This window comes from Meles meles, chromosome 11, assembly GCF_922984935.1.
Source record: "Meles meles chromosome 11, mMelMel3.1 paternal haplotype, whole genome shotgun sequence".
In the NCBI taxonomy this organism is placed as follows: Eukaryota; Metazoa; Chordata; class Mammalia; order Carnivora; family Mustelidae; genus Meles; species Meles meles.
In genome coordinates, this window is record NC_060076.1 from 32,615,359 (window position 1) to 32,633,884 (window position 18,526).

General features: G+C 51.3%; 1 protein-coding gene across 1 annotated transcript in view; it reads right to left on the bottom strand.

The window, feature by feature from the left end:
* The window catches only part of COL15A1 (collagen type XV alpha 1 chain), a 101,130-nt gene that overhangs the window by 24,941 nt on the left and 57,663 nt on the right, over positions 1-18,526 (bottom strand). Inside the window, exons 12-23 of the mRNA XM_046023530.1 lie at positions 16,220-16,279; positions 14,994-15,086; positions 13,800-13,925; positions 13,169-13,231; positions 7,259-7,294; positions 6,738-6,878; positions 6,474-6,542; positions 5,653-5,688; positions 5,467-5,550; positions 5,167-5,232; positions 3,186-3,221; positions 1,274-1,336 (exon numbers count right to left, since the gene is read on the bottom strand). Of these exons, the coding sequence (XP_045879486.1) occupies positions 1,274-1,336; positions 3,186-3,221; positions 5,167-5,232; positions 5,467-5,550; positions 5,653-5,688; positions 6,474-6,542; positions 6,738-6,878; positions 7,259-7,294; positions 13,169-13,231; positions 13,800-13,925; positions 14,994-15,086; positions 16,220-16,279 (873 nt within the window). The remainder of the gene's footprint in view (positions 1-1,273; positions 1,337-3,185; positions 3,222-5,166; positions 5,233-5,466; positions 5,551-5,652; positions 5,689-6,473; positions 6,543-6,737; positions 6,879-7,258; positions 7,295-13,168; positions 13,232-13,799; positions 13,926-14,993; positions 15,087-16,219; positions 16,280-18,526) is intronic.

Consider the following 18,526-nt stretch of genomic DNA (forward strand, 5'->3'; position numbering starts at 1 on the left):
GGGTGGGGTGTTGGGGGGAGAAAGAAAGAGAGAAGCTTAATGCTCCCTCCTTTTGGAGACATAACCACCCTCCGTGACTCTCAAGGCAGGCTACAGGGCTGCTCTTACTGGCTTTGCACAGACCTTCCACGGAGCAGTGGTCATACTTTCTGTCGGCTAATTGCACGTCCGTTCCTCCTGTCTTACTTCTGTGTCCCTAGTGCCTACTCTGGGAAACTGGCTGGCACACCCCAGGGAACAGATATGCGGCGGATGAGTACACAAATGGATAGATGAATTAATGACCCAGTCCCCAGTCATTGCAATCTGCATAGGGATGTCATTCTCCACCTTATCTATAAAAACCAACTGGGGAGTTAATTCTAAGAGGCAAAGGTGGAAGGGTATAAAGGTCCGCTCAGTGTCCTGGGAGCTCCAAGGACATGCTTTGCATGCTTTTTATTCCAAAGCTTTTGGACCAAGACTGCCATCCAAATGCAGAATGCCCAGCTTATAATTTCGAAATGTTAGCATTCATTGTACTCATTAATTATATATTTTTTATTCAATAAATGTCTTGACTGCCACCTGTGTACCAGGACTTATGCTAAGCACAGGAACTATACAGAAGAAACTGTGTGGCCTGCTCTTGGGGAGCGCACACTCTAATGGGGGGTGCCCAACAGGGAGTCAGACAAAGCACAGCACCTGTGACAACAACATTCAAGGGCGTGTTGAGTTCTTTTCCCAAACTGTGATGAGAATCCATTTCTCCACCCATAACCCACCTACACTTTGGAGGACCATGGAGATTAGAAAAGTTAAGAGCTAGGGAATGATGGCTAATAAATAGAGTTTCTTCCTGGCATGAAAATGTCCAAGAATTGGGTGCACCTGGGTGTTTCAGTCTGTTAAGTGTCTGCCTTTGGCTCAGGTCATGTTCCCAGGGTCCTGGGTTCGAACTCCGCATCAGGCTCCCTGTTCAGCGGAGAGCCTGCTTCTCCCTCTCCCTCTGTGTGCTGCTCTGTCTACTTGTGCTCTCTATCTCTCAGTCAAATAAATAAATAATATCTTGAAAAGAAAGAAAGCGTCTAAGAATTGGGTAGTGGTGATGGTTGTACAACCGTGAATATACCAGAAATCACCAAACTCTACAATCCTTTAGGGGGTGGATTCTGTGGTATGTGAATTATATCTCAGAAATTTTACAAAAGTTAACAGTGACTTTCAGCCAGTTGGAAATACTTAGCCAATTCTGGAGCGCGATGTCACTAAACACCCAGCTCCCTCTTACCTGTTCTCCTTTCAGTCCTGGAAATCCAGGCACACCGGTGTCCCCTTTTGGTCCTCGAGGGCCCTAGAAGGAATCATCAGAGGCTATTTTATGGTTTGTTATGCTTTAGCCAAGTGGAAGTTTTTTTTTTCAAAAAGTAGAATATGGAGTGTCATTCTGCTCGTGGGAAGAAATCACCATGAGCCATGAAGCTGTGGTCTGGCAGGGTCTGGCAGAAAGAAGACAACACCGAGCAGGACTAGGCCTGGAGGCTTCCTCTGATGGCCACCACTGGAACAGCCTTGTCCTGCTGCCTCTGGTGGCCCTGTGGGTCCTTCAGGTCATCCCGTAGCCGGCCTCCACCCACCATTCACCTTCCGTGACTCCTGCTTCTTCTCTGGCTCCCTACCACTTATGGGGTAAGATCCAGGCAGCCCAGCCTGACACCCAAACCCAGCCCAGCCAGCCTCAGACCTCACCCCGTCACCCCACCAGGGTGAGCCTTTCCCCTTCTCCTCTGCACCTCCACCCATGCCTGTCCCCCTGCAGGAAGGCCTGTCCGCCCCCTTAAGGAGCCAAGTTCTGCACACCCAGCCAGAGCGGACCTCTTCTCAACTCCAATAGACGCTCAATACCTGTGACGATGACTCGCAGCCAGATGTCTGCCCCCAAAACGCTCACACGCTTTACTGCCATGAAGCTTTGCACTAGTCCCTGTCCTCTCCGCTGGGTTAAAGGGTGATTTATGCATGAGAGCAGTGGCTTTCAAATATTTGTGATTACTATTTTTTTTTTTTAGCAATGAAGCTCTCTGCCGTCCTTTTTCAAACAAGACTTAAATGAAAACCCAATATATAAAACATGTCAAATGGAGCTTCTTTAGAGGTCCCCCAGAACATGCCTTTGTGGCCTCCTCTTTACTCCCTAAAGTAGCCCTGTAGGCTCCCTCAGGAACACGGAACTACTCATCTAGAGGAAAACGTATTCTGGAACATGCCACCAGTTTGAAGCCACCATGCCAGGGCTCAGATGTGTGGCCTCTTTTCCTAACAAAGAGGTGTCCTCCTTGGCTGCCACTCTCTCCTGTGTCTAAGGGTGAATTCATCTGTATTTTCTGTGTCATTGTTGGATATGCTCCTTTTACAAAATGTAAAAAGTTCAGAAAAGTAAAAAAGAAACAGAAAAAGAAATTGCTTATCATCCCACCATCAAGAATCAATTTATGTCACGGTTTTGATAAATTCCCTTCATTTTCCCAGAGACAGTGTATAGGCCTGCTGGCATTGGGACGTTTCAGAGCTGTAGTGTCTTAGAGAATCATGTAGATTTCACTCTGGAGCCTTGAGCTTCAGCACAGGTTCCAAGTTCGAGACAGAACTGATCAGTTTCTACACAGAAATGCACATTCACCTTCCATGATGGAAACCCCAATAGGGTTTCCTATGAACTGCTAGACTTGCGGTCTATGATTCCACTTCCCCCATCCCCCATCGCTGCTATCTTCTCACTTTAGGAAACTGATCTGCTGGAACTGTATTGACCGTATCTATTTATCTAGCGACTGAAAAATGTGACTAATCCACTTGCAATCATTGAAAGCCAACCACGGGCTCTGGTTTCCGCTGGTACCATGGAAGAGAGAGATAAGACCCAACCTCCACAAGCTGTTCACAGTAAAATTGAGAAAAAAAGACAAGGACACAAATAACTTGTTATTCAGGGCAGAAAAGGATCATGGCAGAGCTGAAAATAAAGCCTATGGGACTCAGAGGAGAAAAGGATCCCTCCATGTGGGGGTCAACGAGGACAGGTTACATGAACAAGATGGCACCAGAGGCTTGGTCATGCAGAATGAGAGTGGCATTCCAGGGGGAAGGAACAGAATGAACACAGCCCCAGAGCACAGAGGGAGGAGGGCCACTGTGGTACTTACTGGAAATCCTGGCAGCCCGGGTATGCCTTCCGGACCCTGTGACATACCAAAAACCAAGCAGATGGGTGAGGAGGAGGCCAGCAGGAATGCGGGGCCTCAGGGCCCACCCCTCCTAGTACCTCCCAAAGGCCCAAGCATGTTCCTGTGTGGAGGACCCCATGATCCGTTCCTAGACGAGGATGTCGAGGCCCAGGAGTGGAAGGAACCGTGCAGAGTCACATGACCAGTTAGTGACAGAGCCAGAAACCGTGTCCAGGAGCCCAGAGGCCCCACTCCCTCTCCACCACCAGGGAGGACCCTGCATTTGACTCCCGCTCTGGGAAATCACTCAGCATCAACATTCAACACGTGTTCTTGAGAATAAGCTCCTCATTTCTGAGGAGTGGGCCCAGAGAGCGCACTGAGGTATTTGCGGGTGGAAGTGGGGGCATTTGGGTGATGTTCTTCTCCCTCAGAGAAGAATAAACAGAGAGTCTGGTTCACTACACGTTGGTCAGGGCTCTCTCTCCTGGCCCAGGCACCCACATACTCATTAAAGTCTATGAGTTTGGCAGAATACATAAAGAGAGAGACAACTGGAAAGCAACACATTTCTCAATGCCCTGTGCGTATGGTGGGGGTAGGGAAGCATGAGGGTGCTGGCCGGGACTTGAGTCCCATTAGGGAGGGAAGGGCCTCTGAGGAGGACAATCTTGGCCTTTCATTGGGACTGAAAAGGACACTGAGGACCTTGATTTGCTAAGGGAGGACAGGGATTGGCAGAGAAGGTAGATTCTAGAGGTGGGGAGAGGGAGAAGGGGCAGGGGCAGACAAGGCCCAGGGACTCTCAGAACAGAGAGGCCAAATCTTTCATTTGAGCCTGTACGTTGCTTTAGTTATAACCCACCTAATACCCCAAGAGCCTCTGTGAGGCGACTTTGGCTTGATAGCGGGTTTGCTTTAGGGGTTGATCACCGGGGTGTTTTGAGTGATTTTCCAGAAATCAAGGGAAGGGGTCCCAGGGGATGTAGTGCAGAAGAGACAGCGGAAGACCCCACCAACAGAGGTGACCCAGCAGGAGAGACTGGCTCTAGAAGAACTTCCCAGGTATTTGCAGAAGCCTTGAGGAGAGCACCGAGGGCCCCTGGACATGGATGGTGGGGGTTCCAGGCCAATCTCAGTGGGTACTGCTGGGGGTGACCCCCAAAGCCAGCTGTGGAATTATGAGCCTCAGTCTCCATGTGGGCTTCCACAGAGAGCACCATTTGCAAAGCAGGTTCATGCCCCAGCCTCTCACGAGCTGCCCCAGAGGCTGGTGAGGCCTTATCAGAGAACAGACTCAGGGGCTCAGGGGGTGTGTGGCAGACGGGCTAGGACCCCAAGATTCCTTAGAGCTTTTGCCTCTCTCCCCAGCTGTCACCAGCAGATGCCGGGAGGGGTGATGGGAATGTATGGCACAGCCTGCAGGAAGGAGTTTCCTTCCTCTTAGGTCCTGCTGTGCCTTAGACAACTGTGTGGACTAGCTTCCCTGAGTGCTCCTGGTCTCTAACAGGGGCTGGAAGGACCTAAGCAAGTCAGGTTCTCTCCTTGTGCGCCACTTTTCCCATGAGCACAAGGTTAGGTCTCTCTAGGCTCTTCCCATTCTGCGAAATGAGATCATGTTAAGAAAAGCAGGTCAAAGCCATCACACGGATGTCACTGGGTTTGTTTCTTCTGATTCTCTGATTGATTTGCATGACACATACTTCTGATTCTCTGGTTTCCATGACACATACTTCTGGTACATGAGACTGGAAGCTTCCACTGCATTGGATAAAACTCCCAGGACAATCAAATTAATGTGATGGCAACTTCTCAGAAATGCAAAGTTCCTTTCCCTTCTATTCTGATATACTCTAGCTCCACGCTTCAGGAGCTAAAAGGGTTCCAAACCAACCCAACTTCATTTCCGCAGGGGCCTCTGGGTAGGACCCTCACTCTGGGGGCAGCTGTGGATACGCACCGGAGGCCCAGCCAGCTCAGGGATGTCTGAGAGATTCATGAATCCGTGGGTGATGTTGGTTAAGGACTGAAAAGAAAGAAAGCAGACAATGAGACAGAGGGTAGCACACATCCCACCCCATTCCTGGTGGCAGGCTTTAATGGAGATCACCCCAGGATGACAGAACACAGGTGGACACAGTAACATACAGAACTGACTACCAACACACCCGTCCCCTCCTCCACTTCTTATATAACAGCCCTGAACTGCCGTAGCACTTTCTTCTTTCAGTTTACCGTAAACTTTGCACATGACACTCACACTGGACAAGACTTCGATGCGACCTGGTGGCCCCCTGGGTCCAGGGGGTCCCACAATGCTGGCTCCATCCATGCCTCTGTCACCCTGGATACAGCAGTGATAGTGGAAAAAAAGTCATTGTACACGGATAACGCTCCCGGAACCTGGCTGGGAACCCCCACCCCCATCTCAGATCAGTGGCCTCACCTTGGGTCCCTGGTCTCCTTTTTCTCCTTTGGGACCCTGGTGAAACAAACAGACGTTCTTTGGTTTTCTTCTCTTCACTTTGCTTGCTCCCCATCTATCCTCCTGTCTTGCTGTCTCTCCCTAAGCACCCACATGAATTTTGCCCCCAGATAATGGGGGTAAAAGGTGATGGGCAAATTCCCCTTCCAGAGTCAGAAAGAAGGAACACTCATAGAAGCTCTCTGCCAGCACGGAGTGAGTGTCCTCTTAACCCTGAATCTCAGAGCCTTCTGCATCTGGAGGAGAGGGAAGGGTCTTATTTAATCGTGGAGGGGGTTATGCTGCCTGCCCCTGTGAGGCTTCTCTCCTGGACTGGTATGCTCAGCTCTGGGTCCCATCCGACAAAGATAATGAGATAAAGATCTTTGTCTCATTATCTTTGTGGGATGGGACAAGGATGGGGAGGGGTGGTCCTCTTGAGAGCAGGAATCATAGCAGAGGATGGATAATACCTCCCTGGGGCTAGGTGCAGCCGGAAGGAGCCCCTGTCAGGAGCGCAGGATTCTGAGATGAGGAAAGTGTGAGTACCGAAGGGGGCAGCAGGTAGGAGGCAAGGAAGCTGAGATGCTTGATGGTAAGGGACAAAGAGAGGACTTTCAAGTTTTCCCCTATGATGTTTTATACAAAACATCTGTGCCGCTCCTCAAAGAAACAAACTATAAAGAGCACTTGGTGTCCCCATTGCACAGCTGGCAGCCAAAGGCACAGAGAGGGTGAGTCACTGAAAACAACAGAGCCCGGATGGCAGCCCCCCCAGATGAAGGCTTCCAAACTCAACCTACGCTGGGAGCCACTGGTCCGGAGAGTCCAGGTTCATGTAACAGCCTGATGCTTCCAGACCCTTCAGGATCCTGGGAGGAAAAGAGAATGAGAATTTCTTACCCAGTTCCTGAGCACCTACTGGTGCCAGGTGGGGAGCTGGGCCCTGGGGCTGGGCTCCGGGGGGGTCACCACCGTCTCTGCCATTGGACCAACATCTGTTAGCTGGTTTGCTCTACAGTCCCTAGCGCCCATTCTTCTTTAGCCACAAAAAGGGGGCAAAGTACCTCAAGTCCAAGTCCCGCTGTACATCCAGGACCTGGGGGCCCTGGCGGTCCAGGAGGCCCTGGGGGTCCCATGACCCCGGGAGAGCCAACTTGTCCATTTTTCCCTGGAGGTCCCGGTAAGCCTCTGCTGCCTGGGTCGCCCTGTACGGAAGAGGACAGGTTTATTGTGCAGCCCTGGGTTCACCGGTGAAAGGAGCAACAGACACGCTTGAGTTCGAAAATCATTCTTTGTATTTAATGAGGCTGATGGGTTCTCTGACAGGTACTGCTTTGAGGTACAGAAACCTCCGTCTTGCTAACTGACATTTCACGTGGAGACATGCTGACGCGCTCTGCGCATCTGGCCCTTTGGGTGGAGGGCGTGGGAGGGGAGCACACATGTATCCATTCTGCTTTCCCTGAGCACTTCCTGGATCCTTTCTCTCTGCTCCCTGACATGCAGACCCTCAGCACTCCAGTCCAACTGAGCAAACCCAGAGAAAAGCTACGAATGAGAAGAAAGTATTTTCTTTTTCTTTTACCTTTTCACCGACTGAGCCGTTAGGCCCCCTTGCACCCTGGGGGAAAAAACAAAACAAAACAAACAAGACACACACACACACACACACACACACAAAACAAAAAACAAGAAAAAGGGCCAATTAATATACATCTCATTTGGTATAATCAGAAGAAAAAAATGCAGAATTAATGACTCTTAAGTAACAGGATATTAAAAGGGGCTGATGTCTCCAAGCCGAGGGTGTATTACAGTTGTCCATTTGCTGGGCAAGTTACACTGAAAGCTGGAGAAGTCCATTTTTCAACTGTTAGCTCATTACCTACCTCAAGAGTGAAAAGGAGAAGTTAAAGATGAACCAAGGAGAGACTGGAGAGGGAGAATTCCCTTGGAAAATTATCTGATACTGGCTGGTCCCTTTTCCCACCTTCCCACGACGCAAGTAGAGGGATATGTGTCCTACCTGAAGCCAAGAAAGGGGCTTCCAGAACTTGATATGTATTTCCTAGACTTTTGGAGATTTGTGGAATGATGACGGACTTTCTTCTGGATATAGCTATATCTGGGGTGGCCCCAGAATGAGGTTGGGGGGAGGGTATCACTCTAAAGTGGGTTGTACGTCCATTCCCAATGAGGACTACAGTACAGGTTGGGGGGGGCATTAGATGTGGATCCCATAGACGAGAACCAGCTATGAGCTCTGAGCAGAGGGGAGGACCAATAGGGGTCTGTTGGCCAGGAGTGGTCAACCACAAGAGACATGGCCTGACATCAGGGGACTGTGAACAGGGCCCCCCAGTGGGAGAACCTCTCAGGATTCACGAAGGAAGGAGCCAGGACAAGGTCCTGACACTTGATCGTGATGTACCCGCCTTCTGTGGCTCTGCCGTTCTCCCCAATCCCTCTCTCCCTGGGCGGGATGGCCCTTCATATCAAATCCATAGAAAGGACAGAACAGAGAGGTCCAAAATAATATGCTCAAAAGTCAGATGGCAAATGACACCGAAACTGAAAATAGCGAGGAACGCTAAGGCAAAAACACAGGAAGCTGCAGCCAGAGACTTCAATGGTGGAGAAAAAGCACAGGGGGAAAAAGGATCCTGCAGAGTGGTGGCAGCGGGAGCCAGGAGCTCGGTGTGGTTCTGATGGGCAGATAGGTTCAAATTCTAGAGCAGGAAGGCTGGCAAGCCGTGACCATTCCCCCTCACTTCCTGGTCTCACGCCTACATGAACGATGAACGTTGTTTACTAGAGTCAGGACACAGGGCCGAGCCCCGAGTGGCTAAGGGAACCCAGGGAGGTCCAGGGGTACCCCAAAACTCATAAGACCAGCTGCAGAGGGGCCCTGACTGATGGCACACCCCACTGCCTGCATCCTCTCCCCGAAAACTGCAAGTCTCTGAAGTAGATGCTGCCCAGCTCTCCAACAGAGGCAGAAAACAGACCGAAGAGAGGTTCCAATTTTGAAAGCAAACAAACAAGCAAGAAACACCACACATCCGGAGGGAAGGCAACACTGTAAAAGGGAGGCGGCAGTGCCGACGGGATGCACGCCCGGGGAAGGAGCGGGAAGAACACAAGCCAATTGGGACTCTAAGTGTATACAATCTGTATTCTCGGGAAGCAAAGGGAGGGCTTTCTGGCCCCGAGACGTGGGCAAGCTATCACGGCATAAGCACAGATCACTTCGAGATCTTAGAAATAAAAATACATAACCGTCGAAAGGAAGTGCTCTGTAGGGGCTGAATCACAAGAGAGGCACCGGAGGAGAGAATTACAGAATCTGGCTGTAGAGTCCCCCCTGCCTTCCAGCAGGGACATTAGTGGGTGGCGGGACAGGAAGGGGTGCCGGGAGAAGGAAGCAGTGGTGGCTGGGCTCAGAGGCTTCTCTGCCTACCAAGCTGACCGCTGAGAACCTACATGGGACTTTTCACCATGGGCAGAAACAAAAAAGAATTGTGTTCCAGTTCCTCCTCCTAATCTGGAGGCTACAGTTTCGGTGCCAGCTTTTCTTGGGTGTGACCAGCCATGCTGTCCTCCGCGGCCTGTCGCCATCTGTCCTTGAGGAAGTGCCGACCTTGTGCACCTTTCCAGTCACAAGTCACATCGCAGTCAGTCAGGGATATTGCGAAAGAGAAGTTAAACGAGCCTCCTCTCTTGACTCCTGAACTGTATCCTCTGAAAACCTTATTGGGTTCCCAGCTGAGCGTGTTAAAGAAAATTCTGTTTGGAAAGTGAAAAATGGTCTTTTTTACGTTACCTTCCCAGCTCTTCAAATTGAGAGTACATCTTGTAGCAGTTTCAAAGGAAGTTCTGGAAGGTATTTTGGACCTTGATTAATTGGTCTCAGAAACAGATGATTTTATCCAGTTTGTACAAGCAAAAAGGTAGTATTTGGACCCATTCCATTGGACCCATTCCATTGGTGGCCACTATTTTAGAATCTGAGCAGATCAGCTTGGGGCATGGAAGAGCTCATCTTGGAATTTACGTGAACACATACAGTGGAAACTGGGAACCCAAATGACAAGAGTCGGCAAAGACTCTCTGCTCCCAAATGACAGGGTAGAGCTGTACTTCACTGCTCAGTGGGGATCCTGGAATTCCAACCGGCCCAGCTGCGGGGTTGGCTGTGGCAGTGAGGTATGGAGAGGCCAGTTCCACAACAGAATTACCACCAAAGACCGAGGTGCAGGAGTGCTACAAAATCAGGCTGCAGAATTCACTAGAAATTTCCGCTCATTACGGTAAGTAAATTTGCTAAGGACTTTGACTTCAATGTACAAGAACATCAAAGAACCTAATAAATAAATTGATTTCTTTTTCCTGTTGTGGTATCTGAGATGTCACAACTTACTGCCTCATACGTGTCTGTCAGCTGAGCTCTTGGTGTTCGTTACACTGATAACTTCAACTTGTTACAATTAGAACTGACCATGGTCCATTCGGTTTGATGGGGGCCTATGATCCTGATTTTGTACCAAACACGTCTGGTGGTTAAAGAAGATATGAAACAGGAAATCGGGCCAGTACTGAAATGTTCAAGTGACCTAAGCTGTTACCAGCCCTAAAACCATGATTGGACCTTTATTAGGCGTGGTTCACCATGTAGGTTCTCGAGGGCACCCGGCTCTGCCATGTGTAAGATTTACAGAATTGCTCAAATCCAGGTGGGGTTCAATGGAGAAAGGGCAGCTGATAATGATTTATTTGCATTTCCCTTCATCTCATGGGCAAGACAGAATCTCGTATACGAGGCCCAGCGATGACATTTTGGCAGCTCAGTGGGACCACTCGAAGCCCATTACTGGGAGCTCAATGCCCCTCCGCAGTTCTGGGCACTGAAGAAAACTTCAAAACACAAACTCCTTCCTGCCTGGCTGTCCAAGCACCTTTGACATAGAAGAACATAGCGAATGACTCAAATTGTAAAAGGAGGACGAGAGTGAGGATTACAAACGCTACACGTGTGCTGAAGATCTCGATGGCACAGTGTGCCAGGCACAAAGCAGGAAGGAATGTTCCAGAGATCTATCTCTAGCATGTTGCAGAAGCATCCTTTCCAGAAGCCTTCTGTAGCTGGGAAAGCAGGCTACTCTTGTCCTGTTCCTTCATGGGCTAAAGATCTCAGAGTAGCTGCTCCTCTTAATTCGGGGAAAATAAACTGAGGAGAACGCCTGTCATCGAACTCAACATAAAGTAATCTATTGCGTAAATTCTTAATGACCATCCATATTTTGATGACAATCTCAATTTGAAAATAATGAATATATAGGATAATATTCTTTTTCCAGCCAAATAATTCCTTGGGGGAAAATTCTTTATTCTTGGGGGGAAAACTGCCCTTTGGACAACTGCCCAGACTGGTCTCCACACACGGCGAGAGAGAAGAGAGGCTGTTTTCTGAGCAGCGTGAGGAATGATCCCCTTACACGCGGCCACGTACCACCAGGCAGGAAATGAGGCCCTTGTCACGGGAGGTGTGCAAGAGGAACAGATACCGTGGAAGGGAGTCAAGGATCAAGTGATGTGTCACTGGATCCTACGTTGTGTGACGACCCAGAGACCGCTCATGTTCTCAAGCATCTTTCTGTTGTTTGACATCCCTACCATGCTCCTCGGGTTACTTTTGTCCTTTAAGAGATTTTTTTAGGTAAATGTCATCTGCAAAGTTTCTTCCGTGCTTTCTAGATCTAAATTTCTAAGTCCTTCTAGAGTCTGCTTTCACTTGACCAGAAAGTGTCTTCTGCACGTGGTGCGAAAAATTCAGACTCATGCAAATTTGGGGGAGAAAACTGTAATTTATCTCCAACAGTGATCCCGGGCGAGCCTGCTGCCCCGGACAGTTGCAGACGGTGCCCGCCCCGTGTCCGTGTGCAGATGTGGCCGTGGGTATTTTTAAGTACGAGACGAGCATGGGTGGGGTGTGTGTGGGTGGGTAGGGGAGAGCTGGTAAGGACAGGGAGGAACAGTGTAGGTCTGTGATATTTCCTGCAAAATCTAATTTCTTATGAAATAGCTGGTACATGTAAAAATGAGTCCTATAAAGCTTGACAACTAGTTTCTTTCTTCTTTTTCTGAGAAATGAGCTTTCCATGGAAATTGAGTTACTGTTTCAATTAAAATAAACACACTTGAGAGCTGATGGAAACTGGAAACTCATTTCAGCAAAGATGGTGGTGTCTGGGGAGTTAGCATTTTCCACAGCTTCATACAGCGGAGTCCACAGAAGGTTTTGCTCCCCATCCCAGTTGGGAGGGATCCTCCCTCCTCTGATCCTCAGGGAAACTCACGACTGTATCACTGCAAGGAGGTTTACTTCTTTTTTTTTTTAAGTGTTCCATCATTCATTATTTGCGTATATACCTCATTTTGATTGCTCTCCTTTGCAGGATATGGCTTATCTCCTCAAAGAGGCTGGGAACCGACAGAAGGGCAGGACCTCCACCCCCGCGGCATCATGTGGGGTTTGCAGACTGAAGACAATACAGGCTTACAGAGAATGAAGAGACTGAAGGGAATGGCCAGTTCACTGGTCAGACGCTCACAGAGGCCTGAGCCAGATCCTAAGGACACATAGACAGCGCTAGAGCTGTTTGTCGCAGATACACTAACACTGGCTTGGAGGCGTCCCAGCAGAAACAATGCTGTGCTAATGGAAGTGCAGGAGGGACAGCTGCTTTCTGCTCATCGGGAGTTTGAAGGGCTTCTCAGAGGATGTGTCTGAACCAGTCCTTGGAGGACAAGGAAAGGGAAAGTCACCTGAGGTGGAGAGAAAGCATGTGCAAAGGGCAGGGGCCATCCAGGAAGGGCAGGCCCAGAGCACCACAGTAGGGCTGCTGCTGGCTGATCCAGAATCCATGTGTGGGAGCGGCAGGGGACAGAGCTGGGAAGGCAGGTCTGGGCACTGTCAGCGTTTGGTCCTTCAGGCAGCAGCAAGACTTGATACCTTCTCAGCAGAGACCACAGGGAGCCTGCTGCAGGACGATGGACAGGTGGGGCGGGTAGGTGGAAGCTGGATTGCGGGTGGGAAGAATGGGACACTGGCGAGAAGCCTGAAGCTGCCATGCGGACAAGGAGAGATGAACCTCAGATCAGGGTGCAGACAGGCAAGGCATGTGGATGACAGATGGGCCAGTCCTTGCAATGGGAGGGCCAGGGCAGGAAAGGGAGATGAAGGAGGGCTTAGAGAAGATTCTGCGTTTGCGTCCTCGGGACTGGGTAGAAGGCAGCATCATTCACTGAAGTTGGAGATGCTGAGCTCAGGTTTGGGCATCAAGAGCCCTGGAATGGAGACATCCAGCAGAGAGAGGATTGAGAGGGGATTAGAAAGGGTCATTCACCTAAGAGGCAAGGACAGGCCTAGAGGTAAGTGAGAGGTGGTGTGGCCTGGTGGCCCCCATGTGTTGGGCCCCTCCCACCCTGTCCTTACCTTCTCTCCCTTCATCCCAGGAAGGCCAGAGGCTCCATCAGCTCCAGGCTGTCCCTCAGGGCCCTGGGAACAGCAATGACAATCAGTCCACAACATCTCTGATAAGAATCAAGAATGAACCCTTCCTAGAGAAGGAGGCCATGGCTGGGAGGACTGAGCAGGTTAGGTCAGTGGGTCCAGGAACCTTGTGTCAGTCTAGGGCAGAATGCAGGCCTCTGGCCCCAGCATGGTCACTGCTGACCATGCCCCGAGGACGAGTGTCCTTCACTCTCTGGGTGGCATCTTCCTCTCTGGAGGGGAGCTGGGGGCAGGGTCAGACTGGATGGCCTCTGGTGGCCTCGTGCTCCAGGCCCTCTGATGTGCTAGGATTCCAAGATTCCACCTGAGTTTGCCTCTTCTATAATGACTAAGATAAAGCAGCAAAGGAGGGGGTAGGATGGTGTATTTCTTGGCTTCTGTCTCTTGTGAGTCTTAGCAATGACTCAGCTGAGGACTTTTTTGCTTACAAACATTAGCGAGCTGCTCACTCTCTGTTATGAGCCTTCATGCTGGGGTCTGGGGGCTCTACATGCCTCCCTGGTAGAGGAAGCTTCATGGCCACTGAGAGGGGGGGAGGACCCCAGCGGCTCACCGGGGGTCCAGGTTCACCAGCAGCTCCATCCTCTCCAGGTGATCCAGGGGGTCCCATGAAAACATCAGTTCCTGGTTTTCCTGGAATCCCAGGTGAGCCAGGTGGGCCTGGGGGGCCTGGGGGACCCTAAAAAAAACAGAAAGTCTGTTAAGAGACAGCAGGGGAGGGGATAAACATATACTAAGCATTTATGTTCCATCCATTCTTTCCATTCCTCACACTAACACTACAAGTAGAGAGCGGTGTTAGCACTTAGCTAATGGGGGAAACTGAGGCTCAGTGAGATAATATGACTTGGTCTGGGCTCACACACTCACAGCTAATTATTAGAAGAGCTGGGATTTGAACCAGGATCTTTCTGAGCCCCTCATATCATGTTTTCTCCCCAGTTATATGTATACAATAAAAGTCCAATCAGTTAAGACTTTTCAGAGGTGTTCTAATTTAGTTTTCTGATTACCTGACAGAGCAGTCAAAAACTTCCTGCTGCTAACCCTTAGTAAGACTCTTCAGCCTCTTGCTGGGTTGGCTGATCCCACCAGCCTGGAAGAGCCATGTAGCTCCCACTCCATTTATCCAGTGAGTCCAGAACTTTTCTGCTCTATCCTGAGGAGTGGGCAGGGGGGCAACTGAGTGGTGGGGAATCAGCACAGGGGGTCTGAGTGAGGTTGGGGGCCTCAGGACAAAGCCACCAGCTGCAGCTGGAGCAGGGAGGTGCTGCCCAGGACCCAGGACCCAGGACCCAGGAACCGGTGGGGGCCCTGCCTTGGGCAGGAGGCTGATGGGTCAAGACCAAAGAGGAAGGAGTGGCTGAAGAGGTAGGAGGGGCTGCCTCAGGGTAGGAGGGATTTCCAGAAGAGTCTGGAAGCCAAAGTGTGAAATACCACCTAGGGAAGAGGCAGTGATTCTCTATAGTGGGTACAGGGAATGGGGGCAAAGCCAAGTAAGAGGTGAAGGTCACAGGCATATGCTGTGGGACAGCCCTGGATGCCAGGGAAAGGGGGCAGGGGCGAAGTAGGGGTCCTGAAGAGAAACTAAGGCTCATATTCACTTGAAACAAAACTGATCAAAGTGGAAAATGCCAAACATAGACACATGTGGGAGGAAAATATAATCCTCCCGATGACTGGGAAGGCAAGCCCAGACACCAGGTGGTCAAGCCCAGACACCACGTGGTTCCGTCTTCACACTCACCCTCAGCAGCTCCTCACTGCCCACCAGATCGCCAGAACCGGAGCTGACATCCAAGCCCCAGCCCAGGCCGGAGCCCTCGGCCTCAGCTCCTACCTGGAGAGAGAAGAAATTCCCACCACTTGGTTTCACCGGCCACTCTTTAAGGACAGCCTTGTCGCCAGAAGTCTTTCCTTACTCTGTAGCCCGGAGACTGCAGCTGCCAACCTTCCTTCTGGCCTTTTCTCCCGTTCCCTTCTACCCCTCCCCTCCTTCCCCACCACCTCCTGCTGCACAGCCAGTGGGCAGCGGTCCTTGGACATACCGTGCTCGTTCACATCTTCTCAGCCTCACTTCTTGCCTTCCAAACCCCTACTCATCCTTCAAGGCCTAGTTCTACTGTCACCACTTCCAGGAAGCCCTCCCACCCCATTTCCAGGCGGAGGCGGAATTCATCTCTCCCTACTCTGTGTTCCTCACCAACCTCTGCTGAGGTCTCGATTTGGTGGTAGGACCACCCGACCTGAAGCTCAGTTGTGTGTATGTCTGTCAGCCCCTCCAGACTAGGACGCCTCCAGGGTTGGCCCGCCCCGAGGTACCGCTGAATGTCCAGTATCTTGGCACAAGATCTGGTACCAAGAAGGTACTCAGTGCTTACTTGTTGAATGCCATCAAATTCCTCCAAAGAACAAAAGGGAATTTCTAAAAACCCCTTTCTGGGACTTAATTCCTGAGCCCAAGAACCAGGTGAGGCTGAACTCAATCACAGAACGTTCATGGAGCACACACTCCAAGGCCCCGAGGAGAAGCTGGGCTGGAGGTCTGGGCTGGGTTGAGAAGGGAGCAGTGGTGTGGGAAAAAGAAGGTGGGGACTGTGGGGGCTTGCTGACACCGTCTGAGGGACCAGCTAGACTTGGGGTTTGGAGACTGACTGGATGGGAGGTGGGAGGCAGAGGTCCCCTGGAGGAGGCTTCCTGATTTCTGTCTTGGTATCCAGGAAGATGGGGCACCACTCCCAGAAATGGGGCATTCCAAGGGATGGGGCATTGCAACGAGTCATTCAGGATGTGGTTGAGAGACATGCAAGCCATTCAGAGCACTGGGTATATGAAGACTCCACTCTTGAGCTCACTGAGGGTTCTGACAGAGGTGATGTCCCCACGTGTCAATGGAAGACACCCTGAACCTTAGCCTGGGCCTACTTCTTGGCTTCCCAGGCCCTGCACGCTGAGCCTGGGTGGGGGTCTCACCGTGGGTCCAGTCGGCCTGGCAGGTTCAGGGTGGCCAGGAAGTCCCTCCCCAACTTCAGCCTAAAGAGAACAAGATGGTCAGTGGAGTGCTGGCTGCCCCCCACCCTCTACACACACACACACGCTGTCCCCTCTGCTCCCTGTAGAAACCGCTCATCTTTAAGAGGAGGCTTATGCAGGGAGGGAGAAGGCTTTGTTCTTCATGAGACAACCCAAGGGGCACTCAGCCACCCTGGGCTCAGGAGCCCTTCTTCTCTGTATCACACGCATAGTGTGCATGGGAATGATGGAAGGAAGGAAGCAGTAGGGACTCTCCCCATCCCATCACCTAGGGTTCCCCCACCCCACGCCCCGATCCAGGTGCTGCCAGAACAAGGTAGCCAGGCCCATGTGCCTTCCTCTGAAGTGGGTCCTAGCCACCCTGCTCCTCCCACCAGCCCTGCACCCTGTCCACAGGGTTGTAGGCCAGCCTCCCTGGGACCGGGGGCTCCTGGAGGGCAGGTGTGGCACCCGAATCTCCTCCAGGCCCCGGTGCCTTGCACCCGGCCCTTGGTGGGTGCTCAGGAAATGCTTTCAGAGTGACAGGAATACTGACTTGGAAAGGAGAAGGAAGCAGAAAATGAGAAAACGCAGCATCCCAGGGGCCGTTCAGCTGTCACAAAGGGTGCAGAGAAACAGCTGCTCTGACAAAAAAGGTGACAGAATGGCCTGAGCCACCAAAAGGAATGGAAACACGAACAGTACATTTGCACAGAGCCTGTGTGGTGTGACCTGCTTCCAGGAACTCTGCTAGCATCCGAAGTCCACCGAGGAGGCCAGCCTAAAAGGAGGACATTATCCTCCCCAGACCCCAAGCCTTCCTGCCCCTCCATCCCCACTGGCAGCCCCTCCAACCCCACCAGAGCTGGAACACCCTCCATCCAGGGGGAGGTGGGAGGGAGGCAAGAGGACTGGGACCAGCAGGCAGAGCAAAAAGGTCCCCAGAGGCAGCCAGGTTGCTGCCTCTGGCCAGAGCAGGCTCCATGGGTGGGACCTCAGCAGGCTGGGGGGCTCCTGGGGGTCCCTGGCCCTGGTTGCCGTGGGCACAACCCCTCGGTGACAGTTCAACCTCACTGCTGCTTCAGGAGCAGTCTGTTATCCGTCTGTGGAGACAGACACCAGACAAGGCACTCCCACCAACACCACCTCATTTCATCCTGACAACGTCCTCGAGGGGTAGTCTTCGCCACCCCCACAGTACAGATGGAAAAATGGAGCACAGAAATGGCAAAGACCTCTCCAGAAATCCCACAACTCCCAAGAAGCAAACCCAAGTGTCTGAAGCCCCCGTGTTCCCAGGCTTTCCCAGGAAGACAATCAGGGGCAGAGATGGGAGACGAGCTGGAGAACACCAGAATTGGAAGGCCCCTCTGATTACAGATGGGGAAACTGAGGCCTGCAGAGGTTAAGGTCACCGATCAATGAGGAGAGGTGGCCAGACCTGAGCCAAACACCTTTTTTTTTTTTTTTTTTTTTTTGGTTCTCCTGGACTCCCAATTCAGTCTCTTTGGGACTCAGTCCTCCTACTGCTTCTGCTATTTCCTTGATCAGAACTGACTCTATTTACCCCAAATAACATGCTCCAGGCACTTGACCAGAGCCAACGTGTTCTCCAGAATGGTCACAGCACCAGCCTTTTCTGCTTGGGGCCCAACCTGCCCTTTCCTTCCCACATGTCCTCTCTGAGCCAAGACAAGAAGATGTCATTGAAACCTGGTCCGTGTCCCAAAGACACGACAGAGCAGCTCATCTCCAATGTGGGAGCCCTTCTGTGAGTTAAGTGTGGCCTGGGGGCTTGCAGCGAGCCCCTGCACAGAGGTTTGGCCACCTAGCCTCTGCTGTGCCCCTCACACTCAGCAGACATTAGGGTCTTGATAAGTATTCCCCACCAAATGACTAGTGGGAAGACCGTAGACATGGAGTGACCTCATTTGGACCACCTGGATGCTGCTGACAGGCTTATGGCTCATGTTTGAAGATGGGTGGCTGGGGACAGTGCAAAACACAAAGAAACAAAAGTCCAGACAGTAAGGCTTTCACCCCTACTCATCTCCTGGGAGCTGTGTGACCCTGAGCAAACTGCCAGCCCTCTCTGGGCCTGCCTACGTAATTGGTTGGGTGTAGCTATGCGTTAGGTAAGCTCTTCCAAGTACTGATTCATGTGATTCTCACAACCACACAAGGAATAGGGGCTGAGACCCCGTGTTATACAAACAGAGAGAGGGTGAGAAATGCGTCCCAGAGCTGTGGCACAGCCAACCTTGGATG